This window comes from Macaca mulatta, chromosome 10 (genome assembly GCF_049350105.2).
Source record: "Macaca mulatta isolate MMU2019108-1 chromosome 10, T2T-MMU8v2.0, whole genome shotgun sequence".
Classification (NCBI taxonomy): domain Eukaryota; kingdom Metazoa; phylum Chordata; class Mammalia; order Primates; family Cercopithecidae; genus Macaca; species Macaca mulatta.
In genome coordinates this window covers 63,349,184-63,377,037 of record NC_133415.1, presented here as the reverse complement: position 1 = coordinate 63,377,037, position 27,854 = coordinate 63,349,184, and the positions used below count along the sequence as shown (strand labels likewise).

Sequence of the window (27,854 nt, the reverse complement as noted above, 5' to 3'; positions counted from 1 at the left end):
CAAAATTGGAATCATTCTTTTAAAGGAAAATAAAATCTACTAAAGCATCTAAATATTTGAAATCCTCAATAAGAACTTAAATTCCAAGAATTTTAGAAGAATCTGCTTTTCTTGTTCATTCTATTTGTTCTTGTCCCTCTTCCACTCAAAAACCATAAAGTGGCCCTCACGGGAAACAAAATAAAAAGCAGTAACAGCCTGAGGGGTTTGTAGAGGAAGTCCTTCACCTCGGCACGGGAGGAGGGAGCAGCACGGAAGGATGGCTGCACACTGGACAGCCCAGAATAAGGAATAACAAAGCAGAGAAAAGCAGAAACTGTGGCAACAAGTTAATTGTAAAAATATGATTCTGCCGCCATGCTATGTATTATTCGCTTGTAAGAAAAGCCATTAGCCATTGTGTGAAGAAAGAAAAGGAATCATTACTTAATCCTGTAGGACACCTAGCCTGAATGTGTTGACTTGCCTAGAATTCAGTTCAGACATTTTCACTGAACCTCCACAGGAGCTTTTAATTTGTTTTCATTTTCAAAGAGTTATAAAAGATATGCAATTCCCACAAAAGAAGAGGAGGCAGGGGTTGGGGGAGGAAGAGAGGAGGAGAAGGAGAAGGAAAGGAAGAAGAAAGGAAATACATCTCAGAATTGTTTGTAATCCTATTATATTCATAACTCTAGTTTTTCTTTAGGCAATTCACTATTAGTATCTAAAGCAAAATGTTACTACTAAATGTGAAAAGTTACAGATGAATGCATTTGGATGGGAAATAAAATCAACATTCAAATTACTGGATTGCATATACAAAGCAATGCTACCGAGAGTGAAAATCAGCCATTTGTTTCATCTTAATGGCACTGTACTGGATATCGCTATATTACCATTATCAGGAAAATCATTAAAAATTCTTTTCCCCTACTCTAAGGGAAAAAATTAGAGGCTAAATCCACTATCTATATAAGCTCACCTGGAGCAATGAAGAACAAGAGACCCAGTGTTGAATTCCATTAAAGTAAGACATAGATTCCACTACATCCCTGGATTCACCACTGGTCAAATTATGAATCCCAAACATAACTACACCCAGCAAGACGGTGCACATGTGAGTCCAGCTGTCCAATCCAGCATAACACTACACTGCAGGGAAGGAAGGGAATCAGTACATATAGGCGTGTAATAAATCGCAAGCAATCAAATTTCAATACTAAGGAAAAACAAAAGCCAGCATCCACGGTATTATTTTTCTTTCTCTGTGTATCCTATAAGAAGCCCACATGTCATCTGCACTTGCTGTGTGGTTCACATGCTGCAGTTTGCCTCTTCCATCAATGCTTCTCAAATAAGAATCTCCTACCAAAGGAGGGGTGACAAAAAGAGATGGTGCATCATCCTGGAGTACACTGAAACTGTTTTCTTTATCTTAAAGGGGAAACAGATGGAGAAAGGATGAAGGTGTGGTGGGGAGATGAAGTCCTAAGGAATTTGACTAGCCTTTATTTAACATAATTTTCATTTTAAAACATGCATGATAACAGTAGAATGAAACTGTGCATGGCTTTTCAATTCTGTTTGCAGAGGGTCACTTTGGAGCCATGCTTCCCCAGCCTGTGGAGGTAAATGCTCATTCCCCTCAGCCAAGGGCACTCTGATAATAAGAAGATGCCCAGAGAAACCATTTCAGTAAAATTCTAAACCTAAGTCAAAGTCCTCTGCATCACAAGGATACAGATGTACAAGATACTAAGGATTTAACCGTGTTTAACAACAAAAAGTGGTCTTTCAAACGATGATATAAGGCTCTACTGGAGGACTCTAGAGCCTCCCTGTACAATACAGTAGCCACTAGCCACATGGATCACCTGAGGCCAGGAGTTTGAGACCAGCCTGACCAATATGGTGAAATCTCGTCTCCACTAAAAATACAAAAATTAGCCCAGGCATGGTTGCGGATGCCTGTAGTCCCAGCTACTCGGGAGGCTGAGGCAGGAGAACTGCTTGAACCCATGAGGCAGAGGTTGCAGTGAGCCAAAATAGTGCCATTGCACTCCAGCCTGGGCAACAGAGCGAGACTCTGTCTCAAAAAAAGAAAGAAAGAAAAAAGTCACAAAGTTTTGTAAGTCACGGTTGTTGGCTTTAGAAGAATTTGCTTTTCTTTGTTCATTTTATTTGTTCTTGTCCCTCTTCCACTCAAAAACATGTATAAAACTGCAAACAAAAAACATGGAGTTAGGATTTTTACAGTCTCATTAGGAAGCTAAGGCATAGCCACATTAAGGGATAACTACGGACATCCAGCCACAGTCAAATGATAGCACAAGGTAGTGCTATTATATCAGTCCCCAGGAAAGAATAAGCACTTCCAGCAGGAGTTGCCAGGAGAAATTGGTGGGTCTGAACAGGGTCTGAGAGAATGGGCCAGATGGGGAGAAGAGCTAAGGGCAGTCCCTGAAAAGAGAACTGAATAAATGAAGAGGCAGAAGTGGAACTATGCAAAGAGAGGTAAAGGGGCAAAGTGTTACCCAACAGAGCACTTCCACGGAGTAACCACAAAATACGAAGGAGAGCTACACCGAGAGCCAGGGAGAGGACTGTGGGTGTTAGACCAGCCTGGGCCACACTTTCCAGCAAAAAGAACCCATTCAGGTCTCCAGGAAGGCTAATGACAAGATAGAAGCAGGGTTTAATATAGTGGGGTGATTTAAATAAAATTTAGAATAAGGAATCTGTTTATCTGTGATTTCAAATTCTGTGATATTTGAAGAACATCTGAATGAGTAGCACTCCAATGCCAGAACACGTTTACGTTTTGAAATTAAGCCTCTTCTGTCAATGTATTTTAACTGGAGTGTGGGAGGGTAAGGAAATATCAAATTCTATAAACTTTCTAAAACATATATGTGTAACTCCAAACTATTCTATTTCTCTAGTAAAAGGGGATGGCATACAACGTGGCAGAAAGCTTGAAACAGTATCTCTGAATTAACTGTATTGTCTTATTCTCTGTATTCTTGATGTGCTGACATCTAGGGCCTCAATGACCTAGGAAGGATGCCCTTCCAAGAGTTAGCAAATTCCCAAAGATAGTGGCTCAGAGCATGTTTCTGATATGGAAACAACCAATCTCAAATCCATAACCCCAACCACGTCCTTTTATGGACTCTATCCCCCTCCCCTAATCACCCAGGGGCCAGGTACTGGACAACCAGGAGCTACCCACCCCTACAGTCCCGTCAGCTGAAATTATTCAAACTATCCAGTCCTAAGCCTATGTAGTTTGCTTACCTGGCCTTGCCCATTCCTTCCTGCAAAAACCACAATAAAAGCTCCTGCCCTCAGTTCTGTCTGTCTCTCCTTCTTTCCTATTTGCCTACTGATTCTGCCTTGGTGCTTCTGTTTGGCTCTGTGTGGCATGTCTGTTTCTACAGGACTGTGAGCATAAATAAGAATTCTTCCTTCATAACAATCATTTCCACGTTTCTGTGCCTTACCACACCTGATTAAAACAAATCCCAGGTACCATTAAAATAACCTCTCAAGCTTGAATCCAGAAGGTTCTCAAGGTCATGTGAATTATTTGATCTTGAGGCCCATTCACCAGGTACCTTGTGTTTCGACACCAACCCTCCTTTCCCTCATGCAGGTAACTAATTCAAGAGCCATCACCAAAATATCACTTCTGAAAAGAACCATTCAGGATTTTCTGTGACTCAGAAGGTCATTACTAGAGTTCTGACATTAATTCATTCTTACCAGTAGACTCTTCAGCTCACCACGAAATGCTGATTTATGCTCCATGAGGACGGGAGGCTCTGTCTGCCTCGCTCATTGTTGTATCTCCAGCACCTACGTGTGTCTGACACAGTGCATACCTAATAAATGTGTCTTATGAATGAATGAATTGTAAAGAACAGTACATGTTGATATAGACAGCCTATGGAATACAGCTTAGAAAGCAGAATAACCAACACTCCCAAGTGGTAGGCAGCATGCTAGTAAGTTAGGAAAATAGGTTCTAGAGTTAGACTAAAGATTAAATCCCCACTCTCCCACTTACTAAGTGTGTACCCTTGGGCAAGTCACCTAACTCTACAAAGCCTCCAACATTTCATTCATAAAAACTGGGAAGACCAAACCTACTTCAGAAGGAAAGGATTAAACAGGCTAGCCCATGTAAAACATGTAGATTCCTGTCAAGATGGTAAATGTAAATTCATGTTTTGGAGTCCCACACCATCATCCTCACATCTCCATTTGAAATAAAAGCAATGATGGATGAAATATGTTTTTTTAAAGTACAGTAAAAGTAGAGTCATAACCATAGTGGGAAAAAACATGATAGGCAGGGCACAGTGGCTCATGCCTGTAATCCCAGCACTTTGTGAGGCCGAGGCACGTGGATCACCTGAGGTCAGGAGTTCAAGACCAGCCTGGCCAACATGGTGAAACTCCATCTCTACTAAAAAATATAAAAATTAGCCAGGCGTGGTGGCAGGCGCCTGTTGTCCCAGCTACTTGGGAGGCTGAGGCAGGGAGAATGGCTTGAACCCGGAAGGCAGAGGTTGCAGTGAGCCAAGATCGAGCCACTACACTCCAGCCTGGGCAACAGAGCAAGACTCCATCTCAAAAAAAAAAAAAAAAAGACAAACCTCTCCATGAACCAACAGAAACTCTTCTAAGTGGTGCACATATCTGAAGCTACAGGCAAACGCAGCTGAAAGGTCAACTTCCAAAAGGTACAGGTGTTCCCACTAGAGAGGAAGGCAAGTAAAAAGGTCTGCTCACTGCCTGAGACCATGACCTGGACAGGCTGGTGGCCTTCACTGCACATTACTTACTTTATCAGAATACTATAATGTCTCCAATACTCTACATCTAAAAACTACTGTTTCCTTTTCCAAGGTTCCCTTTCAGGGCATCCCTGACTTACAAGGCAGACAGCAGCTCTCTTTACATACTCTTCTTTCATGCCTTATCTCTTACCTCTATGCTTTCTTCCAAGCCATTTCTTATTTATAGAATATCTCTACATGGTATCGCTTTTGTGATTTAACACATCTTATTAACTCCACCTCTTCTCAAGGCAGCCTTTCCCAATTATTTACAAAGTGATAAGTATTCACTTCCAAACGCTTATAAACTATACAAGCTTTACAAGGCACTATCCTACAAAGCAGCAATGAAATTACTTAGTACCCAGAATGAAACATACAAATTACAACCTACCTTGTAAAGCCAGAGACAGAGGGAACATAAGCATAAACAAAACTAGTGCAAGTGTATTACTCATTCATATTTACCATGCAAAATGAAAGTTTTATGAAGCCTTGAATAATATATATTTGCTCTATTATATAGGCAACTAATCCTCTGGAAATGGTAATGAATCGGTATTAACACCCTCCCTAGTCTAGAATTTCGGAACACGAAGAGAAGGTTTTGAAACTTCTGAGAGAGGGATAGATCTAGAATCTCTGAAGGGTTTTCCTGCCGCAAGCCAACTAGCCCTTAGATCCACACAACAAATCTAATTCTTAAAACATTGCTGGGCTTTGAAGAACACAGAGAAACTAAAAAGGGACTAAAAAATGGTAGGGGAAGAAGGAGGAGTAAAGAGGGAAGAAGAAAGGAAGCAGAAGACAAGTGAGCCAAAACCTGATCTGTGAGCAACATGCAAAAGAAAAAACTGCAGAATGCCAAGGAGCTGATGGCAATACTAGCGCCAGGATCTACAGGTGGCTGTTCCCTCCAGCACCCAGTCCCCAACCATGGTAAGTTTAGGGAACTCAACCTGAATTTCCATTCATAAACCAGAACCCTCAAATGGAGCTAAAGTGCCCTCAATCAAGAGCATTCCCAGACTCCCGGCAAAAGCAAAGACAAATCTTCTGGGAGAAACCAGAATTAACAAACATGAAATCTGTAGTCATTCAGTACCACTCTCAAAATCAAATATCACAAAATATGCAAAAAAGAAGCCACTGTGAATGAGAGGCAGCTGAAATAACAAGCATAATTAGACAAACACTTCAGCTACTAGGATTATCACATACAAAATATGAAATATTGTGCAGTAAATGTTTAAGAAAACAAAAGATGTCTAAAAATGAACAACGATCAAGAGACAATCGAAAGCAACCAGCCACGTAAGAATGCCAAACCAAAAAAGCTGTTAAAACATGAAAAAAAATCATTGAAATGTACAGCTCAATAGATTGGTAAAGTAGCAGATTTGTTCCAAAAGAAGAGAGTCAGTGAACTGGAAGAAAGAACTGAAGAGACTTCCCAGAATGCAACACAAACAGATTGGGGGAGGAGAAAATAAAAGCAAGCTTAAGAGACAGGGAAGATAGATCAACAAGTTTAAATAAGAATCCTAGAAAGTATGGCCAGAATGAACAGAAACATATCAATATTTGAGAAGACGATAGCTAAGAATGTTAGAGAACTGTAAAACATGAATCCAGAGACATGAGAAACATATATATACCAAGTAAGATAAGAAATCTTCAACTAGATATTTTGTAATTAAACTACAGAACAACAGACACAAAAGATCTTAAAAGAAGCAGCCGGGCACAGTGGCTCATGCCTTGTAATCCCAACACTTTGGGAGGCTGAGGCGGATAGATCACGAGGTCAGGAGATCGAGACCACCCTGGCTAACACGGTGAAAACCCGTCTCTACTAAAAACACAAAAAAATTAGCCGGGCGTGGTGGCGGGTGCCTGTAGTCCCAGCTACTCGGGAGGCTGAGGCAGAAGAATGGCGTGAACCCGGGAGGTGGAGCTTGCAGTGAGCCAAGATCGCACCACTGCACTCCAGCCTGGGGGACAGAACGACATACCATCTCAAAAAAAAAAAAAAAGAGGCCAGAAAGAAAAGCCATTTAAAGGAACAACAATTACATCAAAAAAACAGAGTTTAAAGCCGCTACAATGGCAACTAGAAGATAGTAAAAATGTGGCATAAATACTACTCCTCCTCCTACTACTACTACCACCACCACCACCACCACTACTATGGTATGTAATATAAAAACTTCTTGAAGACAAAAATTACCACCACCACCACCACTACTATGGTATGTAATATAAAAACTTCTTGAAGACAATAAAGACCATGCTAAGGGAGATAAAACTGAAGGGCTTATGACTTTTCAAAGAGAAGCTTCTTTGCCAATACATTTTAAAACTTTGGCAATAAGAACAAATCCTTAGAATTCTCCAAATTCTTAGAAAAATATATAACTTACCAAACCTGAATCGAGAAAAAAAAAGAAAAATCTGAATAATACTAAAACAAATCTAAAACTATCAAAGAAATTGAATAAGTTGGTAAAATCTTCACATAAGTTAAAAAAGCACCCCAGTTTCAAGTGGTTATACAGGAAAGGTAAACAAACTTTCAATGACAGCTCATTTCAATCTTATAAAACTATGTTATACAACAGAGAAAGAAGAAATGCTTGACAATAGGTTTTATAACCATTATGACAGGACCAGTCAAAAACAATATGAGCATGAGAAAGAAAAACTGAGGCCAACCTCAGCTGTGAACATAGATCCAAGAATGCAAACAAAATATTAGTCCAGGCTGGGTGCAGTGCCTCATGCCTATAATCCCACAACTGTAGGAGGCCAAGGCAGGAAGATCACTTGAGCCCAGGAGTTTGAGACCAGCCTGGGCAACATAGGGAGACCCTATCTCTACAACAAATTAATAAGAAAAAAAATTAGCTGGGCACAGTGATGCACACATGTAGTCCCAGCTACTCGGGAGGCTGAGGCAGGAGGATCACTTGAGCTTGGGAAGTCAAGGCTACAGTAAGCTATGTTCACGCCACTGTACTCCAGCCTGGGCAATACCCTGACTCAAAGAATAATAATAATAGTAATTAGTCCATCCAAAAATCTAGAACTATAATTCACAATATTAATACTCAAGAAAAATCATCATCATCTCAATCAAGTTTTTTCAAGAAAAAAAATTTAAAAACCTCAAAACCCATCTAAGATTTTTTAAATACATCTCAAACTAGGAATAGAAACAAACTTACTTAATTTGATAGAGAATCTACCAAAAAGTTACAGAAAATATTACTCTTAATGTTTGACATTAACAAAACTCTCTTTAGATCAAAAACAAGATGACCCTTTATCACTTCCATTTACCAATGTACTGGAAGGCTGAGTCAGGGCGGAAAGCAGACCAACTGGCAAGTCTGTTCATTCCTTACTCACAGACAATCTGTCTACCAAGAAAACAAAAAATCTGTAGGCAAAACGTAGGAATTAAACAAGTCACATATATTTACCTAATCCAGCAGTGGGAATGAATAAACGAACTAAATTTAAAAACATGGATAAATCTTAGAATTAATGTTGAGGGTAAAAAGCATGTCAAAGGTGATTATGTACCATAGAAGATCATTTCTATTACACTCAAAACCAAACAAAACCACACAAGAAATTATTTAAGGGTATAAATATATGTGGTAAAGCCATTTTTTAAAAGAAAGAGGATGATAAAATGCAGGGGAATGACTGCCACAGAGGTGAGAAAGGATGGTGGAATAGCACCTAAGTAGTTTTTAGTTCCTAAAATGGGGAAGGAGGAGGGTGTCAAGAGTATGTGCTTTATTACCATGCTTCCTAACTTACATATGTTATAGATTCTTTAACCATTACATAAATAATATAATTAAGTTGATAAAATAGTACAAATGATGGTCAGTAGATACATATTTAACTAACACACTTAATTAAAGCTCCTGTTAAAAACAACTCACTTACACAGGTTTCATTCAAAGGAGGGTAACCAAAGGAAACATAATAACCACTACAGAATATGCAGTGAATCAATGTGTGTACTCTGGAAAGGAATACAGCTCTCAAAGGAGAGAAAGGGGAACCAGGGTTATTGAGCACTAGCCATGAAGACAAGTCCTGGGCTGGAAGTTTCCCATATTTTGTTTTTTTCCATAAACCCAGAAAGCCCCTCATCATAAGGCCCTGGAGAACTCTTCTACTGTAGGAGATCTTTCCTACAGTGGCTTCCCTCTAGAGCCAGCTCTGCACCTGTTCACATCAGGCCTTTCCTTTATAGCCATAAAAGTTCATCTTCTCACACCAACCTAAGCATACACCTCTCAAACCAGAAATAATTTCTCAAAAACCAACAATTAACTTTCAGAACCTATAATTCAGTTCTGAGTGTGTTCTCCAGGTACCCATAATCTGGCCACTTAACTAATATATTTGGACAAGAAAGACTTTAAGCTTAATAAGTCAAAAATCACACCCAAACACTGTTTCAACATTGAAGATATGATCAATGCACACAGATATACAGATGCATAAAAATCATAACCTCACTAGTAGAAAAATATAAGTTTTTGCATGTCGGATTTATATATATGTATATATATGTGTATTTATATGTATCGATGAATCATCTCCAATGTTAGAGTATAAGAAATTTACATAAGACTTACATATCAGTTTATATAACATTTTTAGGTATTTTTTATTTTTATTTTTTTGCAGTGCAGTTTCTCAGTGTGACTATATGACCTTTTGGAGAGCAATTCAGCAATATCTGCTACCATTTAAGATGTGTGTACTCTTCCATCTAATAATTTCACATCTAGGTACCCATACAGGAAAAACTTTCACACGTTTGCAAAACAAGAAAATCACAAGAAAATTCTTTGTAGAACTGTTTGTAAAAGTGGGAGGGTGGGAGGAAGGAAGGAAAGAAAAAAAATATGTCCACCAATAGCCATTTTTGTCTTCAAATAAAATTAAAGATCAAAAATACTTTATTTCCAACAAGAATTATAAAAGTTAAATAAATTCATCAAAACTTACTTCAAAAAGGAAGAGGATGGAGTCCAGCTCCTCCCTTTGTGACTTATTATTCCCTGGAATATTAAAAAATAATTAGTTATCATGACATCATTTAAACTTTAGGACATTACAAATTATGCTAACAGGCAGCTTAAAACTAGTAAGCCTCAACATACATTCATTTATTCAAAAAATAGCAAGAGGCAGTATGGAGAACACATTAGGATTGCAAACAGACAACCGAGCCAGACTGCTTGGATCCACATCCAGCAGAGCTGCCCCTTGCTAGCTGTTTGAACACAGCTTCCATGTTTTCCAACTTGTGACCGAACTATGATGGGTAATTTATTCATTTCTCAACTAGTTACTTATTGGCTGAAATTGTGGCAGAATGCACAGCACAAAGAAAAATTTCTAAGTTGGTAACATAAAAAATCATAGAGCAGATAACTATAAAAGTAGTATATCTTTTCGGGCAACTGCACATTGTTCTATTGATAATAACAATAGTAATAAAACCTACAATACCTGCAGCAGAGGTTACCATTTTTTGTCCTCTCTGTGTACCAAGCATCGTGCTAAGTGCTTGACATACGTCATTTAATATAGGAATCAACAAACCTCTTCTGTAAAGGGTCAGACAGCAAATATCTTAGGCTTTGCAGGCCTCTCTTACAAACACTCAAATCTGCTGTTACAGTACAAAATCAGCCACAGACAATACATAAATGGATACGGCTTGTACAATAAAACTTTATTTATAAAACAGGCAGCTACAAGCTGTAGACCCCCGATCTAACTGAATCTCCACAGCTCAATGAAGTAGATATCATTTACTCATTCGTTGAAAAACTACTACAGAATGTCTATATGCCAGGGATTATTCTAGGCCCTGAGCATACAGGAGTGAGCAAAACAGACAACAACTCCTGCCCTCAAAAAGTTAATATTCTGGCAGGAGGGGGCATTCTATAAATGAGCGAGAAAAACAACAGGGAAGGCAGATAGAGAAGCCTAAAAAGATGGTATGCAATTTTGACTGGGGAATTCAGAGAACATCTCTCTGGTAAGGTTACATCTGAGACAAGATCCTTTGAGGTTAGGAAGCAAGCCATATGGAAATGTGGGGGTTTGGAAGCAAGCCATACGGAAATTTAGGGGAGGTGTGTTCCAGGCAGAGGAACTGAACAATGCAAAGTCCCTGTAGCTGAGCATGGCTAGCATAGTCAGAAAACAGCCAGAGGCCCTTAAGGCTGGAGCACACAAGGGGCAGAGTTGGAGCAGCTGAGGTTGGAGAGTAGGTGAGGCAAAGGAAGGCAGATTAGGTGGACCCTGAGACCACTGTAATGGCTGGGAATGAGAACCCATTTGAAAGTTTAGAACAGCCAAGAATCATGATTTGACTCATATTTTTAAAGGACTCCAGCTGCTCTTTTGACAAGAAACTATGGGATGGGAGAGGGCACAAGTGTGGCAGTGGGAGATCATTTCTGCGGCTAATGCTATAATCCAGGTGAGGATATCAGGAGTTTTAGTGTTACCAGTGTAGGCAATGAGAACAGGCCGGTGATTCTGGATGTATTTTGAAGATAGAGCCAATAACTCTGGAGTTTTTGCCTGAATAAATGCAAAGGCTGAAGTTATCACAAGATTATTTATTTAATTATTCCTGGTAGGCATTTTCTTTTCTTTTTTGGGGTACACTGTCTTCCCTGCACTCCAATCGAACACAGATTATACTAAAAGCAAAAAAACTTCAAAAATCTCACTATTTTTATTGGCTCTTCATTATGATTCTTTGCAGTAGATTGCAAGAATGGCCACAATCAAAGACCACCGCAGTGCCTCACCCTGAATTCCTTCCGCTCCATGCTTGACAACTGCCTCTGTTCTATACGAGCAATCAGGGCATCTGACAAGGGGTCCCTCAATGTTTCCTCTCCATCTCAAAATGTCTCCATATCTACACTATCCCCTTATCTGCTCCTCCGTACATAGAAAGGCCACCTGTACACTCCTCTCCATGTCTCTTCTTCTTCCTTGACCTGTCTCAACCCACTTCCCCCAACACCTGCACCATCAGTTATCCCCCACTCCAGCTGACCCACTCCTCAGTCTGCAAACAGGCCGATGCATTCCTCAATAGCCTGTCCATGACCAGGGTGAGACACAATCTGTGTCTTCACATCAAACTTTCTGAAAGGATATTCTCATGGGTCACCTTCACCAGCTCACCGCCCTGTGACTCTATGTTCATCTGTTTGGCTTCCGACCTGCTCCTCACCTAGAACCTTTCTCTCAGCACTCACTGACCAGCACACTGAGGGGTTCTTACTCCCCAGCCCAGCTGCATCTCACGCACCAACGGGCTGACCCTACATGACTTCAATTCTCTCTCCCCTGGGCCTCTGTGACAAAACCCTTTCCTGGCACCCCCTCCCACTACTCCATCACTTTCCTTTGCATATACCCAATAAAAAAAGTAATTATCTAAAAGTTCTGACCATCACTCTCTTTCTCTGTATACTTTTTCCCTTGGCAATAGCATGGTTTCATCTCTTTTCTCCCAAGATCCAGTCACCTACATTGTACCGTCCAGCCAACACCTACACCAAGGTATCCCCCAGGCACCTCAAACACAGACTGCCCAAAGCCACTCTCACCCTCCTGCCTTCCAAATCTGGCTCCCCTCCAGGGTTCCTACTGCTAACAGTACCTCACAAAGCAGACTCAGTGTCCTGAAAGCATCTTTGACTTCTCCCTTTCCCTTATAACCAAGTCTCATAGATGGTAGATCCACTGAGACACAACACTTTTCTTTTCCCTTAACTACTGCCTCCCTGGATCAGGCATCACCATCCCTCACATGAATGATAGCATCAGCCTTCCAATTGGTGTTCCTGCTTCTAGTTCACTTGCTACTTTACAAGACACTTGTCATAGTAGCAAACGCTTTCAAGAGCTCTAACCACCTCCAGAACAAAGTCCAAACTCCTTAGCCTGCAATTCAAGGCTCCTTGCAAGCATTATCTAATTTCCTGCAAATCTCTTTCACACACCTTTGCTGCAAGAGGAAAAAAAAAAAAAAGCTTTTCCCATACATGTCGTAAGAACAGCCCTAGCTCTACTCACATTCTCCCCTCCACCAGCAGTGCCGCTCTCTTCCACCTGAAATCCTGCTGTCCTTCAAGGTCCATTCCCAAGGCCACCTCTTCCCCAAAGCCTCATGTATACACTCAGCAGGAAGTCATCTCTCTCACTTCCCAAGAACCACAGAATTCTGTCTAAATGTCTTACAGAACAACTAACTTTTTAACTTTTTTCACAGTTATTTATGCATATGGCTTATTTTTTAAATGAATGAGTAACACCTACTTCATAGAGCTATAGGGATTCAGATTCAGCCCACAGACTACACGAAAATGAAGGAAGACGGTGACGGCAGCTACTACTCACTGACCATGGACTATGTGTCAAACTCTGTCCTAAAATGCTAGGATACCTGTGAACCTGTTTAATGCTGACAAGAGGACGCCAAAGAGAAACGGCCAGAAGGGTGGGGCCGGGTTCCCAACCCAGTCTGGCTCCCCAGGCTACACTATCCTGCCGCTTAGGTGACAGGATGTATAAATGTATACAGAACAGAATGTATAATGTGACCTTGTTGGTTTGATTTTCAAAGAATATAGTCACAAACATATATAAACATAATACACTAATAATATATCTGGAAGGAGATGCAGGAAATCTTTCATAGTGCTGCCTCTGCAAGCAGGGCAAAACAGACAGTTGAGTTTTCCTTTCAGGTCCTTTTACAGAATACAAATTTTTTAAACAGTACGCATGCATAACTTTTCTTTCTAAGTAACTTATTCCTTTGAAAATCATGCTCTGTAAGGGTTTCTTCTGCTGTTTTTGCTAGCCATGTGTTGTTCAATTAACATGTGTATAAGTGAAAGCTCAAGAGAAACAAAGATGCCACCCTGTCCACCAGGCTCTCACAGCTTTGCTAAAGTCTTGGCAAGACAGAAGGCTTAAAAATGTATAATTTGTAGCTCAAGATATACACAACTTCTAAAAATGCCTGCATGTTTAAAAAAAAATACACAGAAATGCTTACCTTTTAATTTCAAACTATTTTCCAGTGTTATAAAATTTTCATAGAAGATGAAATATATCTGAGAATAGTTGGTCTCAAAAAACTGCTTAAGATCACTTGCATCCACATTATCTGAAAAGAAAAAGTTTCCATTTACGACAATTCACTTTATACAATTACCAGAATTTAGAAACAACCTTCTCTGAAGAGAAGGCAAGTACAACTAGTTTCATTCTGTTATAAGACAACACAGAACAAAACAGTATTCCTGTTTGTTTATTCTCCACCTAAGAGAGTTCTTAATTGAACCTTGGGTACCACCCATCACTCAGCCCTGCTCAGGAGACTGTGGGGCCAATTCAGGGAGGTCGGAGCTGACAGGCGCCAGCAACGACAGACCAGCTAGAAGGTCGGAGGTAAGCAGGGGCAGGTCTGGGGAGGGACAACATGACTTCCTGTTAGGGGATGAGGAAGTAGAGGTTCATGAAGGAGGCAGTTTTTGACACAGGCTGTGAAGAGGGGATAGGGTTGTATCTCTGAAAAACAACTTTGCTGGTGGAGCTCCTAAATGGACCAATTTCTGCTTCCTCCCCACCAACATACCTCTCTGGGCATGAAAACAGAAACCAGCTCAAGTGAACTAGCACAGGCTCCCCAACCACAAGCTTCTAGATGACCTGCCCCACTCATGTATGGACACTGTAGGACCTACCACGTGTTCCTAGAGTTGCCCCTGTTGTACTAGACAGTTTTGCTAAACCACAGACTGCGGACAGATAGGCGGGGGTGTGGGAAACTTAGCACAGTGACAACTCCCACTGGGGCTGAGTAGCAACACAGGCAGTTCTTCCAAGGGCCCCGGTCAGCCAGGGTAAAACCTCACAATGCTGGGGGTCAAAGTAGTCACCAACTGTCAACATACCTTTGTACATTTTCCTCAGCAAACAAGGTTGTTTGTGCCATTTACAGTCCTGACCAAGGAGTTGGCACTTTGGGAGAATACACTAGCACTTTGGGAGAATACACTAGCACCTGAGGAAAAGTAAAAACAGCTTCCTGGAGCCAGGCATTGTAGCTCACACCTATAATCCCAGCTACTTGGGAAGCTGAGGCAGGGGGATCGCCCGAGCCCAGGAGCTTGAGGCTACAGTGAGCTATGGTTGAGCCACTGCACTTCAGCCTGGGCAACATAGTGAGACCCCTGTCTCTTAAAAACAAAACAAAGCAAAAAACAAACAAACAACAAAAAGCTTCCTTAAAATTCTGCAAGGATTACTCAAGAAAAACATGTGTTGTTCTTCAGTCTGTAACAGTGTTGTACCAATTGCCTTTGCAGTCCTAACACTGAATCTATGGGAATATACATACTATGGTGTTCAAATTACATAATGTTAGCAATAACGCAGATGATTCTGAAGAGTTGTTTTTCTCTGATAATTGTATAAGAGCTTTTCATGCAAAAATGTGCCCTGGCTCTTTGAAATAATGCATGTAAGGTGTTTATAAAGTCTTATGAGCTGCCAATTTCACACTATATTTACTGCACCAAAGTAAAACTGGGCACAGAGCTGTGAAAATTCCTAGCAAGGAACAAATTTACTGTGTGAAAGCAGGTAGCAAGGAAACTAGTATCATCAACCCACACGAATATTAACATTCCTGTGAGCTATACAATCTTGCCAAGGAATCCTTGAGTGCCTTGTGCAGAATCTGCCAGTTCCAAGAAAGAGTTCAGTACACTTCAACTCTAATGCAAACTGCTAGCCCATCTACCACTCACTGAGCCCTCTTTCTGAAGCCGGCTTCACTCAGCTGGCTCCCACTCCCCCTCAGCAGTCAGCTGAAACATCCCCACCTTACCCCCAAGACTAGGTCTGCGCCTCTGCTGTGTAGCCCCCACTCTATGCTTCCCTGTCACAGAACACATCACATTTTACTTAATTATGGTGGAATTCTGATTGAATTCCTGACTTAATTCTGAGGGAATGCTCTGTCTCCTCCGTTAGACATATTCCCTGCCCTCACAGAACCCACAGTCTATCTCATGAATCATTATGTCCCATGCATCTAGCACAATATTTAGTTCAATATTTTCTTGAATGAATTGAGAATTCATGAATTAGCCTACACATACAATGATAATGACTATACCTTGTAAACCTACAAGAAACAGCCTAACCCTCAAAATCCTTGGGGAAATCAAAAGACAAATCTTATCTCTGCTGAGGACTCCTGATTTCCATCTGCAGCCCTGACATCTCCCACTGTAGGCTCTAGTCTCACAGCCTGCTGCCAGCTGATTCTCCACATGAGGATCTTAAAGCCCTCTCAAATTAAACGTGTCCAAAGGGAAGTCCTCCATCAGATCCTGTTCTTCCCTCAGGCTCTTCCATCTCAGTAAGTTGGAACCTCCATCCACCCCGCTGCTCTGGCCACAGCCTGGGCATCACTCCTCACTACCAATCCCCAGTATGCCATTCTATTAGCCTGCCTTTATCACGTACATGTTCCAGCCCTGGACGGCCTTGCCTGGTCTATGTGGCCACGAACCCTCACACAGGCCGCGACCTCTGCCCATTGCCTGGGTTCCCTGCTTCCACTCTTCTTCCATTCCCCGTAGCAGCCAACACGAATATTTAATAGAGACAATCAAATCAGATCACTCCTCTACTCAAAACCTTCCATCTGCCTCCAGTAGGACTTAAAATCCGAAATCTTTACCATGGCCGGCAAGGCCCTGCCCGATTTCCCCCACTCAACACCAACTTCACTGCACACCACTCTCCCCTTCACTCCCTATCCTCTAGCCACTGTGGATTCTTTCCATTTCCCAAACTTCCCAAACACATTCTCCACTTGGGGCCCCTGCAGGATGCTACCCCCACTCCCAGATCTTCATGCAGCTGGTTCAGTGTATGAGACAAAGTAGCAAATGCAGACACTATGTCTGTTCCTCCTGCTTACATAACAGCAGAATTCCACAAAATCCCTTGCCAGCAGAATTTTACAAAGCCCCTGACTCAAAGACTCCGCACAGCCCTTCAGAAGAATGCCCTGAAGATAATAAGCAGGATACAGCACCGGTTCCCACATCTCCTGCCTGAATCACGGCATTTTCAGAAAAGATAGATTCGTCTCAGCCCTTGCCTCTTCCTGCACATAATATCTGACAGCATTAATGATTATGCCTCTATAATCTATAACCAGATGGACCCTCACACCCAAACCTTGATAAGATTTTGCTCTAATGTAATTTCCGAGCACACTTAATGTAACTTCTGAGCACATTTAATGTAACTTCTGAGCACATGCAGAGTGCGCCACCTGTATATAAACTGTGGGCTAAAGTACTACTTTGGAGCAGTCAAACAGACACTCTCTTGACTCGCCCTGGTTGCAAACCTCAGCAAGACTTCTGAATAAAACTAATTTTAATTGTTTAAAAGCATCAATTTTTTTTCATCAACAGGTCTCATCCTTCAGAATCTGGATCACACATGACTTCCTCAAAGAAATGTGCAAGTGCCCCTATGTGTCACTCCACATTTCCTCCTCTCCCCGGCCCTCTCCCTTGGTAGGCTCTGCAGTGAATGTGCCTCAGATACAGAATGCCATAAGCTGGCAAACAATTTCTCTAGCATGGAGGATATGGGTGTGCTGATGCAGCAAGCTGGCACAGAAAGCTACTGCGAGATCAACAAGTCCCCATCTTTCCCTCCCTTACTCCCTCATTCCCTCAGACACTCAAATATCAGCAAACCAAACAAAGAGGGTCCTCATCATGTTCAAGGATCCCTCTTATACACTGAGATGTCCTCATGAGGCCAAAGGTCCAGGTAACAACCACCTTTATCCTCAGCCATCCAATATCTTTCTTGTGGGTAAGGCATTGGTGGTGTTGAGCTTAAGTGCTCACTAACAAGACAACTAGATACGTTCCAGGGAACCCAACGCACAGTGAACCTGGAAGCACAGCATCTACAGCACACTCAAGTTTATGTACATGTGTTGAGAACTCCTCATTGGTCTGGGCATCCTCTTCGCGTGATTCCCCCTGACAGCATTTCAGATGAGTTGAAATCATCCCTTTATTAATTTGCTGCCTCACTGTCTGGCTGCTAGAATGTAAGCAGCATGAGGGCAGAAATCTCATCTGCTTTGTCCACTGTTGCATCCCCAGCCTGAAGAACGGAGCTTGGTACATGAAAGGTACTTGACACATTTGTTAAATGAACAACCAAATAACAAATATCAGATATTTTATCTTTAATTCAAAATCTAGAATCATTTCTTGATTTGTCTTTTTTTTAAAAGACTCATCAGAAGAATATTTATAAAGTAAGCATAGGTCTCAGGGAAGGCAATCACAGGCAATGGAATTTAGCAACCTGCAAAAAGAAACACAAGAAAGGATCAAAAGCCTATTTTTAGCAAGGCTAATATCAAGAAACATAGAGATGTAACAGAAAGGCTCTGCTCAATTTAAAAAAAAAAAAAAAAAGATGACAACTATGACCACAAACTTCCTTCAGACAGGCATTCCTGACCCACTCATTCAAACATTTACTAGCCCCTATCCATGCCAACAAGTGCTGTGTTAAGCTCTAAAAAATTCAAAGAGAATAAGACCCGAGGCCCTCAGGGGTGCACAGGTAAACAAGCAAGTAACAGAATAGGCACCATGGCTGAAGCCCATGCTGGACACCACAGCAGGGAGTGGATAAGGCCACATGGGGAAGCTAGGAATGCTAATGTCATACATTTATGTCATGCTTTATGCTTTAAAGGAAATGTTCATGAGTTTATTTTATTTGACCCTCACCATGGCCCAATGAAATAGATGGGCAGGTGTGATTAAGAGAAAGAAACCTCAGGGTCAGGATCTCACATGACCTGCCCAAGGTAACACAGCCTGTTGGCGACGTCAACAGAACCCCTACCCTGGTCCTGCAACGCCATACCTGAGTAGTAGTACAAAGGCCTCAGGGACAAATGGGAATAAGTCAGTCAGGAATATAAAAGAAATAAATCATTACCTTGAGGATGAGCAGGAGAGCCAGAGGAGAAAGAGAAGGAAGGAAAGCCCAAGGTAAGAAACAGGAGTGAGTGACACTGAAGAAGCAGCTCATGGAACTCTCCCCACAGCCTCTCAGGGCTGTAGGGAAGAGGGAGGGAGGGCAAGGTTGCGCTCCAGAGTCCAGATGGGAAACCGCCTTTGAAGGGATGGCTTCCAGGGTTTGGCATGGAATGGATGCTAGCACACTGGCTTACTACTATTACAGAACTCAGGGAAGTATCTCCAAATTAACCACAGGGAAGCAAATGGCAGACAGCCTGGCAGAGCTAGAGGTCACTTCTGAATTTTTAAAGAAATCTTCTTTAACTTCTCATTTTCCTGCACCACCAATCAACAGATTGTAAACTGTGTCTATTATTTTCACCTTAAATCTCAAAGATAATCTTCCACATACCACCCAAAACCACCCTCCTCCACCCCTTTGTCCAGCTAAACCTCTTGTTGACAAGTATTTCTCCACATCTAGCTGAAAGGTAACAGCAAAGGTTGAGGGCAAAACCTCTGGGGCACACTGCCTGGATTCAAATGCAGAAGCCACAGGGCCTTGGACAAGTTATTTAAACACTCCATTCTTCAATTTCATCTTTAAAAAGGGGCTAACAGGCCAGGCACGGTGGCTCACACCTGTAATCCCAGGACTTTGGGAGGCCGAGGCTGGTGGATCACTTGAGGTCAGGAGTTCAAGACCAGCCTGGCCAAAGGGGTGAAACTCTGACTCTACTAAAAATACAAAAATTAGCTGGGTACGGTGGCACATGCCTGTAATCCCAGCTACTTGGGAGGCTGAGGCAGGAGAATTGCCTCAACCTGGAAGGAGCCAAGATCGCACCAATGCACTCCAGCCTGGACGACAGAGTGAGACTACATCTCAGGAAAAAAAAAAAAAAAATAGGGCTAACAATGGTTCTTACATCACAGGGCTGCTGTGATGATAAAATGAGCATATGTAGAGTGCTTATGAGAGCTTCAGTCAGCATTATAGAAATGTCAGTAATTTTAGAATTACTTTGCTCCTAGCAAAGGTCACTAATCCTAATACAGCAGTAAGTACTACTAGTAAACACACCCACAAAACCAGTGGGATTATCCCTCTATTTCCTTCCACATATAATCCTCTTCAATAGCAATTCTATTGTTTTTTAGTTGGAAGGGTCATAACACAGTCTCACAAAAACCTGCTTCAGCAGACCCCTAGACAGCACCAAAGGAAGGGAAAAAGTCCTCATCTCACCCAGTGGGATGCTGTCAAGAGAGGAAGGAGCTCATGTTCAGTTCTCCCCTGAGGAATGACCCTCCTGCACCTTCTATACTGCCTACACCCCTCTATTCCCAAGCCAGAACCAAGAGCCATCCAAGCCCTGTCTACAGTCCTATGTGTAGGTGAAGATAGGTGCCCTTTACTATTTTACCGAAATTCCCTGGATAATGGCACTGAAGGCTTGATGATCAAGCTAACAGGCTGGTGATAGAAAAAAAGGGTAAATGAAGAATGTAAGGCAAACTTGACAACTTAATAAAACAGTCATTCAGAAGCACTCAATGAGAACAAGGAAAATAATGAAGTGCAAAAGAACTAGTCAGACACAAGACAGAAAATGCTGACAAGGATGAATGTCATTAGTAATGCACCATTACTTACTTATAGGCTAATATGATTCTGGCGATTTCACATTTAAACAGCTGCCTAGGTACCTGGGTAGTTTGTAGAAATGCCATAAATCATTCCTTCCTTCCATCCACACATTTGGATGGTACCACCCACAGTGATCCAAGACTGATCTCTTGACTTGCTTTGACTAAAAAGGCCTTAAAAATGTGGCAGTGGTTGCTGGGAGAGCCCCAAGTAGTTGCTGATCCAAGCAAAATGAGAAAATTCATGAAGAGCTGAACTCAACCCACCAGTCTGGAGCCAGCCCCAGGCAACCATGAGTGAGAAGAACCACCCCAGCCAATACAGACCCAACACAGTGAGGGAGAAAAATAGATGCCTGTTGCTGTAAAGCTTACGGAAGCTGCTAGGTTTGGGAAGGTTTGTTATGTAACACTGTTATAGAAATGCTGGTGCAGAATAAGAAACTCAGTACAGAACAGCCTCACTGGTCATGAAGGCCAGCAAACCTATGAAGAGATACCCCCAAGTATAACACATCATCCCCTCCATTGAAGAAGGAAAAGCAGGAAAAATGAATCCAAGTTACCGGGGCTGCCCACTGACACAAACTTTCTGTCAACAGTGATCCATGCTAGCCAGGGTGAAGGCAGGAACTCCTTTTCCTGACACCAGCCAGTATGTTTCAGTACCTCCTGTGCCTGCAGTAATGTGCTAACTGCACATCAGAAGCTTGTCTACATCAGGAGGCAAAAACCTACAAAATAAGACTTTCCAGACTCAGCAGGCAATCAGATCATTAAACAGGAGGTATATCAGGAATGACTGGCTTTAATGGCCAATCAACATTCTTATCATCATCATTATTATTAAAGAGAAATTCACATCTGGAAAATGCCTAAAAATACAGACTTTACAATGTCTCTTGGAGAATCACTTGAACCTGGGAAGCAGAAGTTGCAGTGAGCAGAGACTGCACCACTGCACTCCAGCCTGGGCAACAAGAGCAAAACTCCATCTCAAAAAAAAAAAAAAAAAAAGTCTCCTGGACTGATTATTTGCAACTACAAAGTATGCATGTGGATGAAAATACTAATTTACACAGCAGAAAACTTAACGCATCAGACAAAAGACTCCAGCCCCAGTGCTATAATGGCGCGAAACTCGAGATCTGGTCAAAGATGTGGTGTGAGAAGCCCAGGTGGGGAAGGATAGAATAGGAAGCGGGCTGTGAAGGAAGCACAGAGTCCCTTTTGTCCCCTTAGCTAAGCCCAAGTCATCCCCACAAGTCAGTTCACAGGTAAGGACACCTTGCCCGGCTCCTCACACACTGCTCTTAGATGCCCCTCCTACTTCTATACCTCAGTCTCCCCCACCAGACTGTGGGCAGAGAGCGTCAGGGTCTCCCTTCAGCCAAAGCATAGGTACTGAATACATGTGTACTAAATAAATGTATCAAACAGCAGAATTTAGATATATAGAGAGGCTTCATAATTAATCCTTTCAAGCATTCCTGAAGGTCACACCAAATAACAAAAATGATTTTTCAAAAATCAAGGTAAAACTTCTTATAATAATGGACCAAAAAAGATTCCTCCAAATCAGAAGGAGTCAGGACTACTATCCTAGATAGAGAGATGATAAATTACTAAAACAAAGTAACAAGCAATGAAGGTCCACCCTGCAGCTAGTATTAATTTCTAGTAAATAGTAACATTTTCAAAAGAATGATGGAGCAAATGCATGTTCATTCCTTAAGTTACCAACAGCATTCATATTGTTAAATTACCTAATATTTATCTACCATCTATTATATAAGTCTCTATGTTATGTAAGAAAAATCTGAAATCAGAAACATCCTCCTCAGCACTAAAATTTTTAAACTTGTTGATATACTTTAAGTGAATTTATATTAATTTAGTTACATCTTTTTACTTTTTAACAAGTTATTTTCTACAAAACAGCAAGGAATTATCACCATCATATTTGTTTTACACACACATATATAATGCCTGCTACAAATGTAAAACTTAAGGCAAAACTATGAGTAAATATTACCAAAAGTACACTTTCTAAAAAATAAAATAAGACAGGAGCAGTGGCTCATGCCTGTAATCCCAGCACTTTGGGAGGCCGAGGCGGGTGGATCACGAGGTCAAAAGATCAAGACCATCCTGGCCAACATGGTGAAACCCCATCTCTACTAAAAATACAAAAATTAGCTGGGCGTGGTGGTGTGCACCTGTAATCCCATCTCCTCAGGAGGCTAAGGCAGAAGAACCACTTGAATCCGGGAGGCAAAGGTTGCAGCAAGCCAAGATTGAGCCACTGCACTCCAGCCTGGTGACTCCGTCTCAAAAAAATAAAAATAAAAAAATAAAATATGTCCTCAGGCCCACAATTTCCTCCTGTCTCTCAATTAAAGTGAGCAAAATTGGTAGAGATCACAAAAAAGACCCTTAATACAATTGTTACAAGGAGTTTCAAAAATTAAAGAAAATTAACATAATCACTCTCAGTTAAGGAGTTCACTCCTCCTGCAGATTCAGCCAGCAGCTCAGGGCAGAGGTTCCCTCAGTTCCTGTCCTGTCATCTGAGTTCTGTCCCACAAACCGAAATACCAACAGCAAATCCCTTCTTGAATTTTCTGCTTCAAGACACTCCACCCCCAACCTCACTCACCCTTCCCCATACTTTCCCTGTCCACTACCCCCTCTCCTCTCTGTCATATCTTTTTCAGTCTAAGGCTATTTATAGAATTTCTGCAAAGCTTTATGAACCAAAAGACGTAAGTCCATTCTACAAGTACACTTGTCTAATACCATCAAGATTTCATATTTCAGAAAAATTCTCTGAAGTACTATACATTCAATCTGCACCCACTTTAGCATAAACATCATTGGAAATATTTGATACGGAATTACTCCTGAAGTCATCCAGAAGTTAAGTAATAACGTATTCAAGATAACCCTGGCCCCTCCTTTACTACACGGCACCCCACCAGAGATCTTCCCCTTGCTCCTTGCAAGACCCTCCATTTCCTCCTCCTTACCTAGCTACCATGAGCTGCCTAAGAAAGCACACTCAGTAAGGAAACTATAATTAGAAGTGACCATGGACCACCCCCTAGGTACACATCAGAAGATGTCCCACCAGGCCTTGCACTCAGGTTTCCATCCATCTCCTGGGAAATCCAATTCCCACATGATCTTCATCTCTGACTGTCACCCCCACACAGGTCTGGGCATCACCAATCTCACCACCCACTATATCCAATAAAGCTCACCAAATCCTCTCTTGTATGCCACCTGCAAAAGCTGTTTCCTTTCAGCTGTACCTGAAACCTGGAAGTCCCCTCAGCACACTGGTTCCTTGCGGTCTGCCTGGTAAGGCTTTTGTCTTCCTCCTACACTCACATACCTCCAAGCCTAAGATGAGACAGGTGGCCCCCTTGCTTCCCACTGCAGTCTCCAGACCATTCTGGTCCTTCCCCTCACACACACAGTGCTCCTCTGCTGCTCACACCATCTACCTCCAACTACATCTGTACCAACTTTCACTGACTGGAGTTGCACAATCTTTCCCCTTCCCAAGACCCTCTCCCGAAGATCCCAGGGACTGGCTAACTGTCTTTCAGTACACTACTAGCACTGTCTTCACTCTGGTTCCAACATTTATATATATGATGCCTGACTCCCTCATTTCTAATGAGGTTGTCCTCTTCCCTACCTCTGCCGCCCACACCCACAGCCAGATCCTAGACCCGGTGGTTACTTACAATCTCCCCACCTGCAAGCCTCAATTTCAAGCAATCTACTCTCTCGTCACCCGCTATTTCTTATCCTTCCCGCCCACTCCTTCTGGAACCCTAATTCCAACAACTCTTCAACCTTACTGGGTCCTTGAATCCAATAACCCCACCATCTTGTCACTATCTCTGATGCCCCTCAAGTCCTCACTTCCTTTCTTTCTCAATTTAGCTTCCACAGCTCCTCTTTTTAATCAATCCTTTCACTGTCCTCCAACCCCTCTGCCTCTTTCTCCCTCTAACATATTCATGTAATAAAACCCCAGTCTCAGTTTCAACCCTGATTCAATTGAAAGTATTTATCAGAGCACAGACCATGTACTGGATACAAAAGATTTTTTTAAATTTTGTATTAAATATTTAATGCATGTGAAAAAAACAAGTTTTGTATATACATAATTTACGATGTATAACAAACACCTTAAATCACCCACTCAACAAAAGCATCCAGTCCAATCAGGCTTTGACACCACTCCCCAACACTGCACTAAGGAGTTCCACACCGCTAATCCAATGGCCAATTTTCACTTCTCTCCAGGGCCAACAGCAGATACACATGTAATCTGTGCCCAAGCACCACTAGCCTGGTCCATCAGAAGGAAGCAGAGTCCAGAAGCCTGACATAAAACTTCCGGATATATGTTGGGGCCTAAAGTGTATATTCTCCTATTGCAAGTGATATAGTTTGGATATTTGTCCCCTCCAAATCTTATGTTGAAATCTGATCCCCAGTATTGGAGGTGGGGCCTGGTGGAAGACATATGGATCATGGGGGTGGATTCCACATGAACATCGTGGTGCTGTCCTTACAGTAATGAGTGAGTTCCCTCTCCATTCGTTCCCATGAAAACTGACTGTTACAAAGAGGCTGGCACCACCTCCTCTCTCTTATCATGTGATGCTCACTCCCCTTTGCCTTCTATCATGAATGGAAGCTTCCTAAGGCCCTCAAAACAGGAAGATGCTGGTGCCATGCTTCTTGTACAGCCTGCAAAACCATGAGTCAAATAAACTTCTTTTCTTTATAAATTACCCAGTATTCCTTTATAGGAACACAAAGGGACTAAGACCATAGGAAATGAAACAAAGTCATCTTTTAGCTCCACTGACAGGTTTGTTTCTTACATACAATTACAGCCATATTGTACATGCTAGTTATACTAGTTTAAAATATTTTTAAAAATCCATAAATATATATTCAAAAATTTATCATAACTGAGCATTTATTTCCACAAGCATTCTCCACAGTATTTTAAACTAAAAACTGAGAGCAGCCTGGAGCAGACACTGTTGCTTTCTCTCCAGCTCCTTCACCTCACCCACCACCCACAACAGACCCTCCCTCTTCCTAACAGAGCCTCCATTTGCTCAGGGATCTTCTCCTCCACAAAGCAGTGCCTCTCTCAGAAGCTGGCCTGTTCCAAGTCCCAGAGGGAGGACCTGATACTGCTGAGCCAGTTATGGTGGCAACATGCCCCTTGCCAGTGACTCAAGCCTGTGACCCAATGCTGATCAATACAAAACAATAGAAGTCTGATGAAGATAGCTGAGACAAGCTTTATTGATTTTAAGGAATAAGTGTTCCCCTTTTTCCTGCCTTTGGCTATCATTCTGTCAGAGTGCAATGGCTGTGGGCATTTTGCCACCCTGAGGACAAACTGGCCACACTAAGGATGGCAAAGCCAAGAGGTGGAAAGCATCTGGACTGTCAACATCACCAAACCCATGAATTAGCTAATTCTGGGGGCTCCCTGCCTTGGGGCCTCTTTTTATAGGAGAAAGAAATTCTTATTACTTGCTTATATTTGAGTTTTTTGTTACCTCCAACCAAAAATATCCTTGTAGGCAGACAGCTGACATAAAATTTGCCAATTCCAACAGGAAACAAACACTAGTGTCAACTGAAAAGATCACAGAAATTATAATACTAATCCTACTTCATTTCTGAAGGCATATTGTTTTCATTTCTTTACTCCTATAAAGTAACCAGATGTACAACATCAAATTCTTAGAAATCAGATAAATAGTAACACTTGGTTAACCAGGAGTGACAGTCCTTGTGTAAAAGTAATTATGTATAAAGATACAGTCCAAATACTTAGTGTTAACCTTTTTAAAAGTACAGCTATTTTTACTCAACATTTTTGACACACATTTCTCAAATGCAGGATTCTAAAATTTTGTTTTTAATACATATCAAGTACCAATATAATAAAACATACTATACAAACTGATATCAAAATCAAATGTGAGTTATATTACATTTTAATATATTTATCTCTCTTTTAGGAATCAAGTTTCATCAGATATTTTAAAGTCAATGCATACTTGGATCTCCTTTTCTTGATCTGTATTGGAGCTAGCCTACATTATAATCAAAATCGCTCTGAGGGGAAAAGTTGGAGACAGAAATAAAATGACTACAGCCTAGGAACTGTAGTCACCTCTACCCCCCCTAACTAACGAGGCAGGAAAGTGATGAGGAGAGTGTTTACAGCTGTCCAATAATGTATCATGTCAAATAAATATGATTGGCAGTAATAACAGCTCACAAAACAGCTTTGTATACATTGACTCAACCTCTAACAACCACAGGATGGTGGGTATCATTCTTACCCCCACTAGAAAGGGTAGGTCACTGCCAGGACTCGAACCCAGGCAGTCAGCCTCCCATACTGTTCACCCAACTAAGTGTAATACTAATAGAAAGTTGGCCGGGCACGGTGGGTCACACCTGTAATCCTAGTACTTCGGGAGGCCGAGGCCTGCAGATGACTTGAGCCCAGGAGTTCGAGACCAGCCTAGGTAACATGGTGAAACCCCATCTCTACAAAAAATACAAAGATTAGCGGGACTTGGTGGTGTGTTTCTGTAGTCCCAACTACTTGGGAGGCTAAGATGGGAGGATGGCTTGAGCCTGGGATGTGGAGGTTGCAGTGAGCCATGATTGAGCCACTGCACTCCAGCCTGGGCAACAGAGCTAGACCTTGTCTCAAAAAATGAAAAATAAAATTTCAAAAAAGATATTGTAACTTTAAAAAAAAAGTGAGAGAGGAAGTTAAGGGAAGCATGCCTGGAAATATATTTTGTTTTATTTTGTTGTAAAACAAAAAGAACACAGGAGAGATATGGCACAAGTCACAGAACTAAATAGTTACTAAATACAAAAGTACACCCAGAAGTTGGTTTGTTTAAAAAGTACACCAGAGTCAGTTTGCAAGTGGAATGACCTTCCTCCTAGACAATTCAAAAGGGTGGCATTTCTGTGAAATTAACTCAGTAAAGACTGAAGTGGCTTTCCCCAAGGGACCGTCTTAACCTCCAGGAAATCATCATATTATCCCCAACTTGTGAGCAGCCTCCAATATTGTCACCTCTGCTGTGTCCCTAACACAAAAAACCGAAGGCCCTTCTGG

At 41.7% G+C, this 27,854-nt stretch overlaps 1 protein-coding gene across 7 annotated transcripts in view; it reads right to left on the bottom strand.

Annotated features, from left to right (window-relative positions):
• RALGAPA2 (Ral GTPase activating protein catalytic subunit alpha 2) overlaps nucleotides 1-27,854 on the bottom strand; it is a 322,744-nt gene that overhangs the window by 276,665 nt on the left and 18,225 nt on the right. For all 7 annotated transcript variants that reach the window (XR_013398579.1, XR_013398580.1, XM_015149541.3 and 4 more), the window contains 2 exon segments: nucleotides 13,966-14,076; nucleotides 9,867-9,919 (listed from right to left, as the gene is read on the bottom strand). Coding sequence is in view for 5 of the 7 variants with exons in the window: in XM_015149541.3 (XP_015005027.1) it covers nucleotides 9,867-9,919; nucleotides 13,966-14,076 (164 nt within the window). In the remaining 2 variants the exon portion in view is untranslated.